General features: G+C 40.0%; 1 protein-coding gene across 2 annotated transcripts in view; it reads right to left on the reverse strand.

Moving 5' to 3' along the window:
- The window catches only part of srgap3 (SLIT-ROBO Rho GTPase activating protein 3), a 57,483-nt gene that overhangs the window by 11,305 nt on the left and 31,139 nt on the right, over positions 1-15,039 (reverse strand). The window contains exons 5-12 of one of the 2 annotated variants that reach the window (XM_004544826.3): positions 8,870-9,055; positions 6,923-7,051; positions 4,437-4,658; positions 4,258-4,359; positions 3,445-3,642; positions 3,221-3,305; positions 1,382-1,409; positions 99-201 (exon numbers count right to left, since the gene is read on the reverse strand). In XM_004544826.3, the coding sequence (XP_004544883.1) occupies positions 99-201; positions 1,382-1,409; positions 3,221-3,305; positions 3,445-3,642; positions 4,258-4,359; positions 4,437-4,658; positions 6,923-7,051; positions 8,870-9,055 (1,053 nt within the window). The remainder of the gene's footprint in view (positions 1-98; positions 202-1,381; positions 1,410-3,220; positions 3,306-3,444; positions 3,643-4,257; positions 4,360-4,436; positions 4,659-6,922; positions 7,052-8,869; positions 9,056-15,039) is intronic. The other variant, XM_004544827.3, reaches the window with a different exon arrangement.

Consider the following 15,039-nt stretch of genomic DNA (forward strand, 5'->3'; position numbering starts at 1 on the left):
GAAGGCTAAAGAGGAAGAGAACGAGAGCGAAGGCTCTAGCTGCCTTTCCCTCCTGCTCCACAGGGACCGCTCGGTCATACACCACCACCAGAGGGTACCTTGATGAATGCCTCCATATTGCCGTTAAACAGCTTATGGTTATACACGGAGCGTGGCCTAGGCTTCCGCATTTTCTGTGGTTTAGGGGGAAGGGTGGGGGGCCTGGAAATGACGGACAAAAGGAGAAAAACAAACAAAACAAAAGACCACATTGTGTGAAACTATAGAAAAAATATGGTTCAAAAGCAGGTATTAAAAATCTGGCTCTAAAACAGAGCTTTATCATCTGTTTGTTTGTGGTAATACAAACCAAGCGGTAGAGTAAAAAAAGGGCTTGAATGCAATTTCCATTTCATTGCTAACAGTGGATTTGGAAGACCAAGACTGGAGTATAATTTTTTTTAAATGCTTAAGTGCAAGTAAGAGAGAAGTAATTAAGTTTCCACAGTTTATAGTTAATAAAAATACAGACCTAGAAAACCAAATGTGACATGTGATTATACAACCAACTGAATGCCTTTTGCATCATCTTTAATATTATGTGAACACTAATGAAAATGACACAAATTGTTTTTGATGTCATTTTATTTAAGAACATACTAGGACAAACTAAAGGAAAATCCTGAGGCCTCAATTCCCCGAAGTGGTGAGGGATCTTTTCCTCTTGTAGGGAAGGATCACTGCAAATCAGCACAAAGCTGTTTTTGTCCTGATGGTCTCTTCCGATATTAAAGTGCCCCATTCATGGGGCACGAGGGGTCACAGAAGTGTGATGAGTGTAAAAGTACAAAAGCGAGCTTCACAGTATGCAAAACCTTAACACCAATGCATCCTCTTCAAAGCACAAAATGAGGGAATATGTTTTAGCAGAGTGGTATTCTCTCTGTTGGAGTTACTGAGTGGCTGTTTAGATATTGGATTTTCCTTAAATTTCTCATCTGTCATTAAAAAAATCATCAAAATGCAAAATCTGTTATATCCATTCACATACATAACAAAATCATATATGGCCACAATATACCCACAGAAAGATGGAAACAACCTTTTGGGTAAGTTCAGCAAGATGCAAAGAAATATCCTTTTAATATTTATAACAATAAACAATATGTTTTAAAAAAAGCAACTTGTACCTTTTTTGCAAATGTTAAATACTTTCATGACTACATAATACACGCAAACATGTCATTTATTTTTCCGGTAGGAATTCTTTAAAAACATTTTCTTTTCCTTTCTTTTCTAAAGATGAATTAAATATCTTGAATTCTGAAAAGAGTGGAATAAGCAGGTGTTTTGTGGCAGAGAGTCAGAGATTAGAAGCAGCTCGCTTCAAGTGCAAGCTTACCTTGTTGTTCCGCACTCAGCTCTTTCCCCTGCGAAGGAAAAAGACACACACACACACACACACACGCACACACGAGGGAGATGTTATATACTGGTTTCTTTCTGGTACACATTATACAGACTCCAGTCAGTGTCCAGCCTCACTAAAGGGATTCATGACAAACAACATCGCCATTGAGGGCTGGGTGAATAAAATGGTGCTAACACCATTCACTGAAAAAGCTCCTGAGCAGTCGTAGCTAAAGCCTCAGGGGAGCCAGAGGGCCCTAAAGGGTTACAGAGCAGAGAAATGAGGGTGGCAGCTGCAGTGTTTGTATGGTGGGTAGGGAGGGGTCCTTCAGTATTGAGACTGAACAATGTCTTTGCTGGCTCACTGAGCCTTTTGTTATAGGTTTTTAACCACACATGCGTATGCTTATCCTTGCATTCTGATAAACCTAAGAACAGGAGATATCATGTAAAGAATTATTTAAAAAGAGAAGGATAACAATGGCATCAATGAGAGCATTATTTATTTATTCTATATTTACTCTGACTAACAAAGGAAGAAAGAGTGAAGGCTAACTCATTGCTAGCAGGTCTTTGGAGCATTAAAGTGAGGAACCAACAGTTAGCCTGGTATGAAATCATTCCACTGAGTGATAGACCTCGCTACCTTTGAGCAACCTTGGAATTACAGAGCAAGCATTCCTCATTCAAGCATGAGCGAGAAACTCTAAATTGATTTTTGATTCCTCTGTGACATATCTATTCTAAAAAATAAAAAAAAAGTGACAAGAACAAATCATATTTTACAGAATAAGGAAATTGGTGAGTCTTTATCTGGAAAAGAAGGGCTGGCAGATGCCCCAGCACAATCTTGTCTAGTGCCAACACTTGACATTATGTTTTTATTAATACATGCAGCAAGATGTAAACGCCATGTGGCACTCACCGTTCTCATCTCGTTCCCCTCTGTCATGCTCCCACGCAAGCGCGCGTACACAAACATACACAAACATACACAAACGCGCAAGTCTTGGGTGTGAAGCAACGAGCTAATGAGCACGACTCGGCCCTGATTGATCACCTGAATAATTAAACATGGGTGGTACCTGGAGGCGCCATATGCTCTGCTCATACATTCTCTCAGCTGCGACACCACGGACATTGAGTGATAATGTGATTGTTTATGGGTATAAGAGTGTGCAGATGATTGCTTGCCACATGACTTGAATGTAATCACAGGAACAATCTCAGGTCCTGAAAATATAATAAATGCTTAAATAATGAATATAACCTGAATATAAGTGTGAAAATCTATGCATGGACGACTCAAGGCCTCAGCTGGCTGCACCTTGTGTCCTTTCCTATTAGTTGAACCCCTGGTGCAGGAGCAGCTGCAGATATGGGCCTCAGTTTGGTCCTGCTGATTGATTGGGCATAAACTGTTCACAGCCGAGGTGACAAGGGGACCCTTGGGGAAGAGGGGGAGCCAAGAAAACCTCTCTCTTGCAGCCTGGAAATAGAAACCCCCCCTGCGGCTACACCATACAGAGACTAACTGGATAATATTTTAACCACTGGAGATAAATAGAAGGTGGAATGAATACCTCAAAGTGGATATGGTCTGCTCTTTCGGGTGGTACTTTTCTATCTGAATATCAGCTCTTACTCCCTCTGCTATCTTTAAAAAAAGTGTCTGGTGTCTTTGTGGACTCTGATACCTCGCTTCCTGATAGCTGCACCACTATAACCCCGAAATCAACAGTTTTCTGTGGGTCATTACTCAGCAAAACACTAGTTCATGCACATGCCATTACCAGACGCCAAAGAGAAATCAAGAGAAAGGGATTCTTACCTTCCCCCAGTGTCTGCTTCAGCAAGTCATGCTTGGCCTGCAGCTTAATGATGAGGTTACTACCATTCAGGTACTCTTTGAATTTCTAGATGGAGATGTGAAGAAACATTTCAGTACCATTGAAATCAGCTTAAATGCTTTTTCCTCTGCTCAGCTGATAACTGATGGCTTTATTTTGAAAAGGTGCTCAGAGGCCATGACTTTGGACCGAGAGATGAACTCACTGAAAAGTAGAACATTTCTGTCTCCTGCTGATTCGCTCTCCTCTTGGCTATATTGAGCTTGCTCATGTACGTCTCAGAGGCCACAGATTTGATGGATTCAGTGGAACGGCTGTGTTGAAAGGCATCTGACACGTCAAAGTCCTCCACTGTCAGCATGTCCTGCAGTGTTTGCATGGTGGCATCCAAAGTCTTCCTCACCTGGAGAGATAGCAGGGTCACCCATAAAGCATTACATCGTAACCTGTGCTGCCCATGTATTTTGTTTTGCATCAGAATATGAGTTGAGAGCAGGCTACAGGTCAAGCATACATCAGGCCTAGTCATGAAAATGAGGAGTGTCTGGCACAGATACAAACTGTTCATGAAATTATTGAGAGAGGCTTTTTGTTTAGAATTGAGATTGATAAAGCCCATTTCCCCTAATGGCATTCATTATCTTCCAGAACACAATTCACTGGGAGACAGGGAAGAAACAGAGCTGTTGGCGCTTGCAATTTAAACAGTCCCTGGTTATTATCGCTTCCATTTCCACCTTTCTGTCGGCGTTTCTTAATGAGAAAGGTCTCTTTTCATCTTTTCATCATATATAACTTCATAGAAAACACAACATTGGCAGTGTGACAATCTAAATATATTCCCAGCCCCTGCAGAGAGAGGGGTCATCGGAGAGTAATTGCAATGAGAACAGATGGTGATGTGGCCATCCTGCTCCGATGGTATGATGGCCTTGGGGAAAATGAGAGAGGGCTTTTTGTTTAAGAGGGGGAGGAGAGGGCTACTGGTGCTGGACAGACACAGCTCATAGGCCCTCACCTCCTCATTTTCAATTTTTAGTGTTGCTAAGCGAGACTGCAGTTGATGGTAGCGCATCAGAAGTTCGGTCTGAACCGGCTGCTGGGCGCTCACTTGGCACACCTGAGGGTGGAGAAAAAACAGGTTAGAAAGGAATAAAAAAAAAAATAATTAAACTGCAATATTTTCTAGCATCTCACCTCATCTCCCATGTGTGGCAGGTATTCAAAGCGCATTGGAGGACAGAACACCTGGTTATGCATATCCATGATCTTGTGCTTGTCACTGCGGGAGTCCAAGTTGTCCACTGCATTCTCCAGGATGTCCAGTCCCTCGTGGCGTGATGTCTCCAAGTTGTACTCCGCAGACAAATAGGTCCTTAGGGTGCGTGCCAAGCTAGCATGGTAGCCCAAGTCACAGCACTGCAGAGACACAATACTAGATTAATAACTTAGAAATAAACTGTAGTTGTTAGCAAAATGGTAAAAACAAAAAATTTGTGGAAAAAAGGAACCACTGCATGTGGTCTGTAACTACAACTGAGTTTTCACAGTAATGCTAAGTGAAAAGTTCCCGTCTGAAATTGGATGTAGTTAAAAGTCTGCTAACAATCACAGGCAACAGCAATGCCATGATATACTGAACATGATATACTATTTAATTGTGCTATAAATTAATACGCCAATATATGTGAAAGAATAAGAATGTAAAAGTGAAACATTCAAGTCTAATTATATTCAGTATTTTTTCAGTTATTTATTTAATGGACTAAATTCCAAATTATAACCTGATACAATAAAAAAAAAAAAAGTACAGTTCATAGAATTACAGCAGCTAGCACAGTAGGACATCAGGGATAATTAAAGAGCCTTATCACACAGAGCTGTAAGAAGTAACCTAATTAAGAAGAGAATAGTAGAGCAGAGGTTTAGAGGGAGCTTGAGGCAACTGACAGCTCTGTAAATCACTAAGTAGACGCTCTTTAGCACTCTTTAGTACTGAGGAAGTAGTCTCTTCAGTTTGTGTGCTTCATTGCACCACTCAGTCAAACTGGCTCAGTAGACCAAACACTCGAGGGAGTGAATTAGCTTCTTTTTAACTAAGCAAACAGAGTGAGAACACATTCACTCATATCCTTACATCCATATAAAATCTAAATAAAATGCTACAAGTACTATTAACTCCCAGTTGCACCGCATTATAATCATAGGAAGAGTACAAAGTTTCTTATGTGGTGGGCTGTGACTCTCATATGACAAACTAAGCCTTTTTTCCTCTCACTTGATTGCAGCAGACAAACCAGTGGAGCTCATGATCCCACTCCTTTTAGCCCAGCAGGATTAAGGATGACATGGACTTTTCATTTTCTAGACACTGAGTACGCAAGAGCTGCCCAGCAAAAAGGCAGCCACAGCCACAAATCGGGTTCCCAGCATGCCAAAGTACCACCATTGAGCTGCATATAGCCCAACAAAGGTTAAGCCACAAGTCATGTGTGTAATATTACAGAAATGCCACTGAAATCATGTCTTATCACAACCGTCCAGGAAAATGTGCATCCATCACCGTGGCTAATGTAGCTCCGTATGGTGAGCTGGCCTCAGGCAAAAATGTAACAAACAGGCCAGGAGCTCAGAGACACGAGGAAAACACAATGTGACCTTCAGATTTAGAATTTATATATTATATATTTATTTTTCATATATTTCAAATGTTGTTGGTCAAAAATGGTGATTAAAAGCTTCTTCATCTGCTTTCTGAGCCATAATGGGTAGCAGGTCACCCGAGGTTGAGAGGCTTGTGCCAGCCACATTAATTGTATTCATGCCTGCATAAACAGAGCCTCTGCTTTCACCAGCTGACTTTCACTGACTTCCAACCAACAGTGGTTTGTTAAACAAAGTCATCCTTTTAAATAAAGATAGTGAGACTGTCCAGCAAGGGTTTTGATTAACAATGTGAATAACTTTTAGCTTGAATTGTCAAAAACAACCACAGAAATCACATTTCGCATACTGCAGATGAGGAGAGATGGGTTTTTTATCAGTGAAAATTGAGTTTTCATTTGTAATAAGTAAAGTGCAGCTGCTTAAGCTTCAGAAAGCCTGTGTTCTACATTATGATTCATGAAAGAAAAGCCCACAGATACCAGAAGAAAATGTGCCTCTGTGTGTATGTGTCTTTGTCCTGGGCCATGTTTTTTTTCCTGGGCGACAGTTAGAGGCAGACAGTTACAAGGACATGCTGTGCTTGTCCCAGCAAAGCTCCCAAAAGCAGCATCAACAAAAACAAATGAACCACAAAAAGACTGAGGAAGAGGAGAGCAAGCAGACTGAGCAGAAATAATTCTGTCAACACTGATGGAGCCCATTGAAATCATCAGTCAAAAATGTCCTTCTGCGCTGAAGTACAGAACATTGCTAAACTAGATTTAATGTCAACAGTTAGTCAGTAGCATATCAGTGTTAGGTTTGTTATTAATAATCCCCCCCCCCCCCAAAAAAAGGTGCTAAGTAGACTTTACTCGGGCCAACAGAGCAGCTTGAAAACAAGCAGCTTACAAGCTAAGAGCGAATGAGACACGCGAACAGATGGAGAGAAAAGTGACAGTGCTACGGTGTTAAATCGACATCAGAAATCCCAGCTGACAGAGGTAAACAAACACATGTGCTTAGTGCATACTTACATCAATCATATCAGAGACGTCATGGATGTAATATTTTGCAACCACAGCATTTGTTGCTGCCAGGTTCAACAAATAGTCATTCCGAGCTTTTGTGCATTTCAGCTTATTCTCTGAATACTTGGCCTGCCTCTGGGGAGATAAGAGGAGAGAGCAGACAAAGGGGAAAAAACACATCAGTGCTGTAGGGAGGATCATGAGACAGGTAGAGATGGAAGAGAAAGTTTGGAGAAACAGGCTCTAGAGAAGCTAATAATAATAATATGTATTAAGTGGCACAGCCAGGCTCACACCTAGTTATTATGGCTGTGTGCTGCAGCCAGTTTGCCTAGCTCTGCATCAAGACCAAAAAACAGCAAAAACCCGGGGCTGGAAATTTAGGCCAATGTGAAAGTAGCTTAAATGGACCTTTAGGGGTTGTTACAAAAGTGAGTCCCTCTGCACAGACTAATGTTAAAATAACAACATTTATGATACAAACAATCATATTTACATCCTGATACAAAATTATAGATTTCTTTTTTTGAAATTCACCTTTTGTAATGGTTTTAAGTCTATGGATACATATTGCTAACCAAGCATGCTAGCATTAACTAATAGCTTTACACTCCAAACATTTTCTGGCCACCACAAAAAAAAAGGTATGGCTATATAAGACTAAGGCAAAGGCTTCACAAAAAACTAAACAAAAAACTAAAGGGTGATGCTACAATGATTGCATAAATTTTATAAATCTTATAGAATCTCTAATATACAGTTTATTGTTATTATTGCGAAACAATACTAGCTTGTCTATGTAAAGGGAACAAAACTACTCATTTCTACCTCAACAAAGCACCAGTTATGATATTATTAAACCATTTCTCTATAAAAACAGACATTTTAAGATGTTAGGTATGAATATTTGTTTATATAATTGATAGCCACAAATACACGTGTTGCTTCTACCTGTTTACCATGTATACATCAAACAAACCAAACAGGTATTTTCAAATTTAGCTGACATGGTTTGCCTTTCTGTCGGCCTGTATTCCAGTGAAAATTTAAATAAATACCTGCAGTTGCACTCAGCACTTAAATAGGAGGAAAAGAAATGACACAGTGACATAATGTTCTGAAAACAGTGTTTTGTGTTTTTTCTGTTACATTATGCCGAAAATGCTGCAAAAACTTGTCTCACACCAGTAAACCAGTGATTCAGGCTCAACCCAGAAAACCACTGCTGCTGTTTGAAATGCAACAAAAGATTCACAATTATATTCTTTTTTTGTACTTTGCAGGGGCATTTTAGTTCTGATTTCACTAAGCCACTGTGATGCAAATTTTAGCAGGAAAAGACTTTAACTTTGCATTCCTTCGTCTTCCTCTTCCAAGTGTTTGCCGGTAGAATAATGAGACAAAAGTGTGGAAACCATTCACAGGAAAAAAACATAAATTCACCGCCACGTTGTGTTATAAATAGTCTGTGGCTTCCAAGCTAAGCAGCATCTCTGAGGATACCAGCCTGAGGATGGAGAAACACTGCCGTACTGACAGCCTTTTGATTTTCTGCACCTGAGAGATGATGGAAATTTCATTTGCATGAAGAAATCTGAGACGAAGATGCAGAATAAAAAATGCATAGGGGTATCTAAAGTTCAGCATGCTCCGGAGAGCCCAACATGGAGTGGAGAAGACTTTTCACAAGCTAGAAATCTGAATAAGATGGAAAGGGAGTGGGGTTATTGGCCGAAAGTACTCATCTGGCTGCAGACCTACAGTATGCTCCTGAGACTTTCTGTCTAGCTGCTGGTCTACTCATCTCTCGATATTTCCAAGTACACCTGACAAAGAAAGCTGGCTTACCATTAACTGCTTAAAGGTTTTTCCTAACCTAAATGTAAAACTGATGATTCAGGATTTAACAGCACAAACAGATCTGAATTTATGTAAACATATATATATATATACCTTCTCCTTCATCTTCTCGATTTTCCTGACGGAGCTGCGTCTCGGCTGGCGGTCTTCATGCCGGAGGAGGTTGACGTTGAGATCTCCCGACTTGCTGAACTGTTTCTCTTCCTGCTTCTCAGCGTCTTTCAGCTTGCTCTCTGCACTGATGCTCTCAGTGTGGTACATGTGATATGTTTTCATCACCTGCAAGAAGAGTATAACAGATGATTTTATGTGGCTGAACATCACAGCCTTTTACAGTATTAGTTACGAGCTAAACGTACAGAGGTTTGTGGGTAACAAATACCTGACGATACTTTGGTTTTATGTTCCAGAGTACCCTGTATTTTCCTCTTGCAGCTGTTTTTTAAATTCACAGTGTAAACATTATTTATTACTGAGATCTGCACCACTCTCAATATTACTTTTTACTCTTCTTGAACCTCATTTTTGCTGTTTATTTTCTTCGTTTTTTGCATTCACAGTATAAGACCTTCACCATGTGCTTGTGGCACTTTTACATTAACAATGCTTTTTTTTTTTTTTTAAATTGTATTCTGTACTATTTTTATTCTTTATCATGTTCCTGTAACACAGTAATTTCCCTTGTGAGATCAATAAATCTTATCAGTGAAGGGCGGGTACACTGTGGACGGCTAACTGATCTATCGCAGGGTTAACAGAAAGAGAATGACAAACATCCACACGCACATTTACACTTATGGCCAATTTCAAATTGCTAATTAAACCTAACCTGTCTTTGGACTGTGGGAGGGTGCTGGGGTACTCAGACAGAAGCACAGGGAGAACATGCTGAGCTGTCCAGTGGATTCAAACTCTGGACCTTGTTGCTGAGAGGCAACAGTGCTGGCTACTGGTGCCATGTTATTAAACAGAGCAAATAACTCTCAGTATGAGCTATTTACCATTTAACATTAATTAATGATACAGTATTAAAATGTTAATTAACACCCTAGATAAAATAATACAGCGTGAGTAGTAATAGTATGTATTCATCTGTATTTTTAATCACATGGTAAATGGACTGGTATTTATATAGTACTTTCTGCTCCATCTGTGCCTAAGTACTTTTACCGAATTTTCACACTCACACGGATGAATCAGGGCAAACTTGGGGTTCAGCACCTTACTTCAACGCACAGTTTGGGGGAGTCAGTAAAGAAAATCTTCACTGTCTCTTTACAAAATCTGGTCTGATTTGAGCCTTTTCGTGGTGGCCAGGAGGATCAGTTTGGGTCATCAGTACAGAAGTAACACAGATGTTACTACATGTGGAATATTTTAAGTGGATCCAGAGCCCCAAAGTTGTCTGTGGTTTAGACTTGGCTGTCAAATCTCCAACTTGCCCCCTCTTCCCCTCCTCCCCTCCTCGCTGTAGCTTTCCTGGCCTGTTTCCTACAGTAATTCCTCATTACCTCATCCTTCTACATTTTCAACTCTTTGGAGAAGCAGAATGACATTTTATTCTGTCTTCCCTGGAATTAGTGTATCTCTTCACTTTGATCTCTACTTAGACACTTAAACTTTTACACCCCTCTCCCCTTGTTCAGCATGATGGGGATACGACCGCAGTGGCAGAAAACCCTCATTAGACAACGCAGGAGCACCGCTTGTCCCTCTTAACTCAACACAGATGCTTGCTGAGAGTCTCTCGGAGGCCCATTCCTAATTCTCTCCAAGCTTCAGCTGTGCCTACAGGAGGTGTGTGCATTGTTGAGTCGTCTGACAACAACCTAGGGCTACTTAGCTTCAGAACCTCAGAGTCTCTGAGCTGGTGAAAGACACAGTCAGAGGATGACTGGAGTTTTTCATAATGAATGCAAGGCAAACCTCTGCAATGCCCAAATATTAACATCCACAATGATGTGAAAGACTGAGAAAATGAGGTGGTTCATTATGGGATGTGCAGTGTGTCTTTGAAGACACTGCTTCAGCTGCATTTTAACATAGGTTTTGTCAAATACATAATGGCACAGTGCAATATGTCTTCTGCTGTTATTCATCTGTAGTTGTTATCTAATTTAAAGACCTGGTTTTTCCCCTATGTCTATATGTTAAAACATAGAATGGGCAAGCATACTTTTTTATAAATAGAGGAATGAAAACTAGATCCAAACCATCACCTGTGACAGAACCTCAGAACCACTGTTGTTATATTGTCAGCAACAGAATAACTGTGTGAAACTAAGGAGCAGACATCAGGCACAAGGATCAGAAAGATAAGATACACTATAGCTCTATTTATCCCCTTGGGGATATTAAGCTCGTATACCAGGAAATTAACACAGGTACAAGCAAACAAAAGTAAATTTTACAGGGCCGAGCTGCTGAAAGCAATATCAGGAAGTGCACGACTCTTTAGGACAATCAGGCCCTTTTCAACATTTTTTATTTTAGGGTTTGTTTTAATGATAAATTGCAGACAACAGGATCTTCGAGTGCTTTTTTTTACTCCCATTTCAGCATCGCACTATATTTGAAAAACAATATTTTGAACAACAGCTTCAGCCCACAGTCATACCTCTCCTCCCCTTACCTCTCACCAAGCTGCCAGAGATCCAAATGGGATTTCACAGTTTTGTTTTAGCAAAATTCGTTTTGTTGGCAACCAGCAAAAGTGTTGGAAAATACCACGAGGTAACCACCATGTGGCAACGCTATTGATTTAGCTATTTTGAACAATGAAGTAACAAAGGTCTAGTCTAAAATAGAACAAAATACTGCTGCCTGTGGATCATCAAGATGGGAAAGAGACTGCTCTGTCAGTCTTGTAACCTTTAAACTGCCTTGAAAGTGTTTGCTACAGGTTGTGGTGATAAGGAGAAACCATTTCTAACACACCACTTTTCAGCTCTGAAATAAAATTGTTCTTTTAAATAAATGGTGGCAATGCAGAATGAAAACATAGACTGTATACAATGATGGTCATGGGCTTCAAGTCCAAAAAGTGAAGCCAGTAAGAAAATGACTTTAATCTGAATCTTTTTTTAATGGCTAGCACGTCCATGATGAGAATCTCCTGTTCCACCACCTCTCAAGGGTGCTCTGTTAATTGAAATCATGTGACCGTCGAAGCCTTTTGAGTACAGTGAACTCTTTGCCATGTTCAAGAAACTAGTTTGAGATGATTTGAGCTTCGTGACATGGAAACATTTATCAGAAGATCAGTACACTGTAGCCATAAAGGGATGGACACCGCATTAATACTCAGGTTGCCTTTGCTATTTAAACGATGCTCAGTTGGGCCCAAAGTGTGTAAACTGTTACTGTTGTCTTCCTTTTATCTCAAAGCACTCTAACCATTCTCCTTTGGCATATATACCAATTCTCTTTAAAACTTGTAAACTTTAGAGTTGGCTGCATGGGAAAAACCATCTGGCACCAACAACCATGACACGTTCAAAGGAATTTAAATCACCTTTCTTCCCCATTCTGATGCTCAGTTTTAACTTCAGCAGGTTGTCTCAACCACGTCTACATGTACACATGTCTACATGTCTAAATGCGCGGAGTTGCTGCCATGCGATTGGCTGATTAGATAATTGCGATAACGAGTAATTGACCTATCAAAGGTAATACCAAAATAAAAAAGATTCATACCACCAAGGAACATTTTCCTGTTGAGTTTCTGTACTTAGTCACTAGCCTCATAAATTAATTTCAGCGATTTCTAAACTATGGTCCCATGTTGTTCCTAGAGTATTTAAAAGTAGAATGGGAGGGAGAGCCTTCAGTTTTCAGGCCCCACTTCTGTGGAACCAGCTTCCAGTTTGGATTCAGGAGACAGACACTATCTCTACTTTCAAGATTAGGCTTAAAACTTTCCTTTTTGCTAAAGCATATAGTTAGGGCTGGACCAGGTGACCCTGAATCCTCCCTTAGTTATGCTGCAATAGACATAGGCTGCCGGGGGATTCCCATGATGCATTGAGTTTTTCCTTTCCAGTCACCTTTCTCACTCACTATGTATTAACAGACCTCTCTGCATTGAATCATATCTGTTATTAACCTCTGTCTCTCTTCCACAGCATGTCTTTTATCCTGTCTTCCTTCTCTCACCCCAACCGGTCGCAGCAGATGGCCCCGCCCCTCCCTGAGCCTGGTTCTGCCGGAGGTTTCTTCCTGTTAAAAGGGAGTTTTTCCTTCCCACTGTCGCCAAAGTGCTTGCTCATAGGGGGTCATATGATTGTTGGGTTTTTCTCTGTATCTATGAAGCGCCTTGAGGCGACTTTTGTTGTGATTTGGCGCTATATAAATAAAATTGAATTGAATTTACAGTAAATTCAATGATAAATCAGTGTTTTTGACTTCTTAGTGGGATTCACAAAGCTAAAAATATTTAAATTAAAGGTTTTAAAATGGGGAGCTCATAGCTCGACTTATTACAAACAATAATAACAGGATAATGCCTAATAAGCAGAGAATGAGAAAAAAAAACAATGTAATTAAAAGAAAACTTGACCTATAGCAGAAAGAGAGAACAGCCTTTGAGAAAATTATTATTATTTTGCTCAAAAAAATGTGCCAAAGTATGACTTTTGAGACATATTTGTGTTGCTCCAGCATTTCATTTATTTACCACCTAAGCTGTGAAATTTCACACAACTCCCACAACCTCTCTCTCGTATGTAGAAAGAATGAGGCTATACGTCAGCATCTGAGTTCTTAGCTTTCAGCCAGACTGTAGCTGAGGCCAAGTGCAGCATGAGAAGACGGATCATCTGAGTCTTATTATGCAGCCAGAAAGAGTGAGTGGGTAAAACAAATACATAGTAAAACATCTGCCACAGTGAACCTGAAGTGCACTGACACTTCGAACCAAACTGTAAATGTCTGGGAGGCAATTGCTTTTGAAAAGGGAGAATCATTTTATTTATTCAGACACAGATGACCACTTGTGCAGAAAATAGTAGTTTTGGTCTGTTTTTTAAAACATTTGACCAACAACACGGTCCTTCTGAAATTTGCATGCATGTAATTTATACATATGAACTTGTCATTACCTCACATGCGAACCCGAACACTGTGTGGTGTGTCCAAATCTACAGATAGCTTAAATAATGATGGTCGCCAGCACTGCCTTTGGGGTTTTGACTTTCATCACACTGCACATATGAATAAGTCATTTAAGGCAGCTCTGCCATCTCTTCTGTTTCACCTCAGGGTGCAGAAGAAGCTGAAGTTGCTTGGTGCTTGTCCAGTTTGGTGGACTGAATCCCTCAATAAGCGCTCAAATTAGACTAACAGCGCAGCACCAGTACCATTTGTTGCTATCCCAGACATACGTTAATCTATCAACACGGTCTCTTGCAGAAAATCCTGCCATAAGCAAAGCAGTTCGTAAGCTATTGCTAATGACTGTACAGTGAAGACAGTACAACTGCAAATGGTTGGAGAAATATTGCAGAGGAAAGTTATGATAAATCTGCCAATACACTGCAGTTAATTAGAAACATTAATCATAATATATGTAAAATGATATAGCCCATGTCTTTTATTGTTACAGCAATGCGGCATGCGTGACACCCAGGCTTTGTAGACATGCTGTTTAATTAATATCGAGATCTTATTATACTGAACTGATTTCTGACAATCAAAGTTCTCTAGAGTTGACATTTCATAGCTGAAATGAAATATTAATAATATTGGACCTTTTGAGGACAAAACTTTCAAACTATAGTTACAATTCATATCACAAAGCATCCATCAATATGACATTTCACCATTAAGCTGTTTTAAATTAAAACATATGGGAAGCAGATGCAGGATATGAGAAAGCTGCTTGGTATGAAGTTAAAATGTGGTTGAACAGAAGCGAAGGGTAAAAAAAAGGAAAAAAAAACAGCTTTTTCGAGAAAAATGGGGTAAACAACGGGCTACGGTCAAAATGAAGCAAAATGAGTGTTTCTACAAAGACAAAAATAAATAAATAAATAAGAGGCGCACTGTACCAGCAGAGAAACTGCTCATTAGAATTGCTGCATATATACAAAGTGTTGGTATCAAGCACAACAAAGCAACTGAGCTAGAATAGGTGACCCTAAACTTAATGAGCACCTCTACTCTCTGACAGATTTATGCAAACACATTTCATTAAAATGGCACACTTATGTGTCAGCAGGCAATTATTTCACAGCTCTTCACAGATGCAGTCAGTGATGTGAACC

Source organism: Maylandia zebra, linkage group LG5 (assembly GCF_041146795.1).
Source record: "Maylandia zebra isolate NMK-2024a linkage group LG5, Mzebra_GT3a, whole genome shotgun sequence".
Taxonomy (NCBI): Eukaryota; Metazoa; Chordata; class Actinopteri; order Cichliformes; family Cichlidae; genus Maylandia; species Maylandia zebra.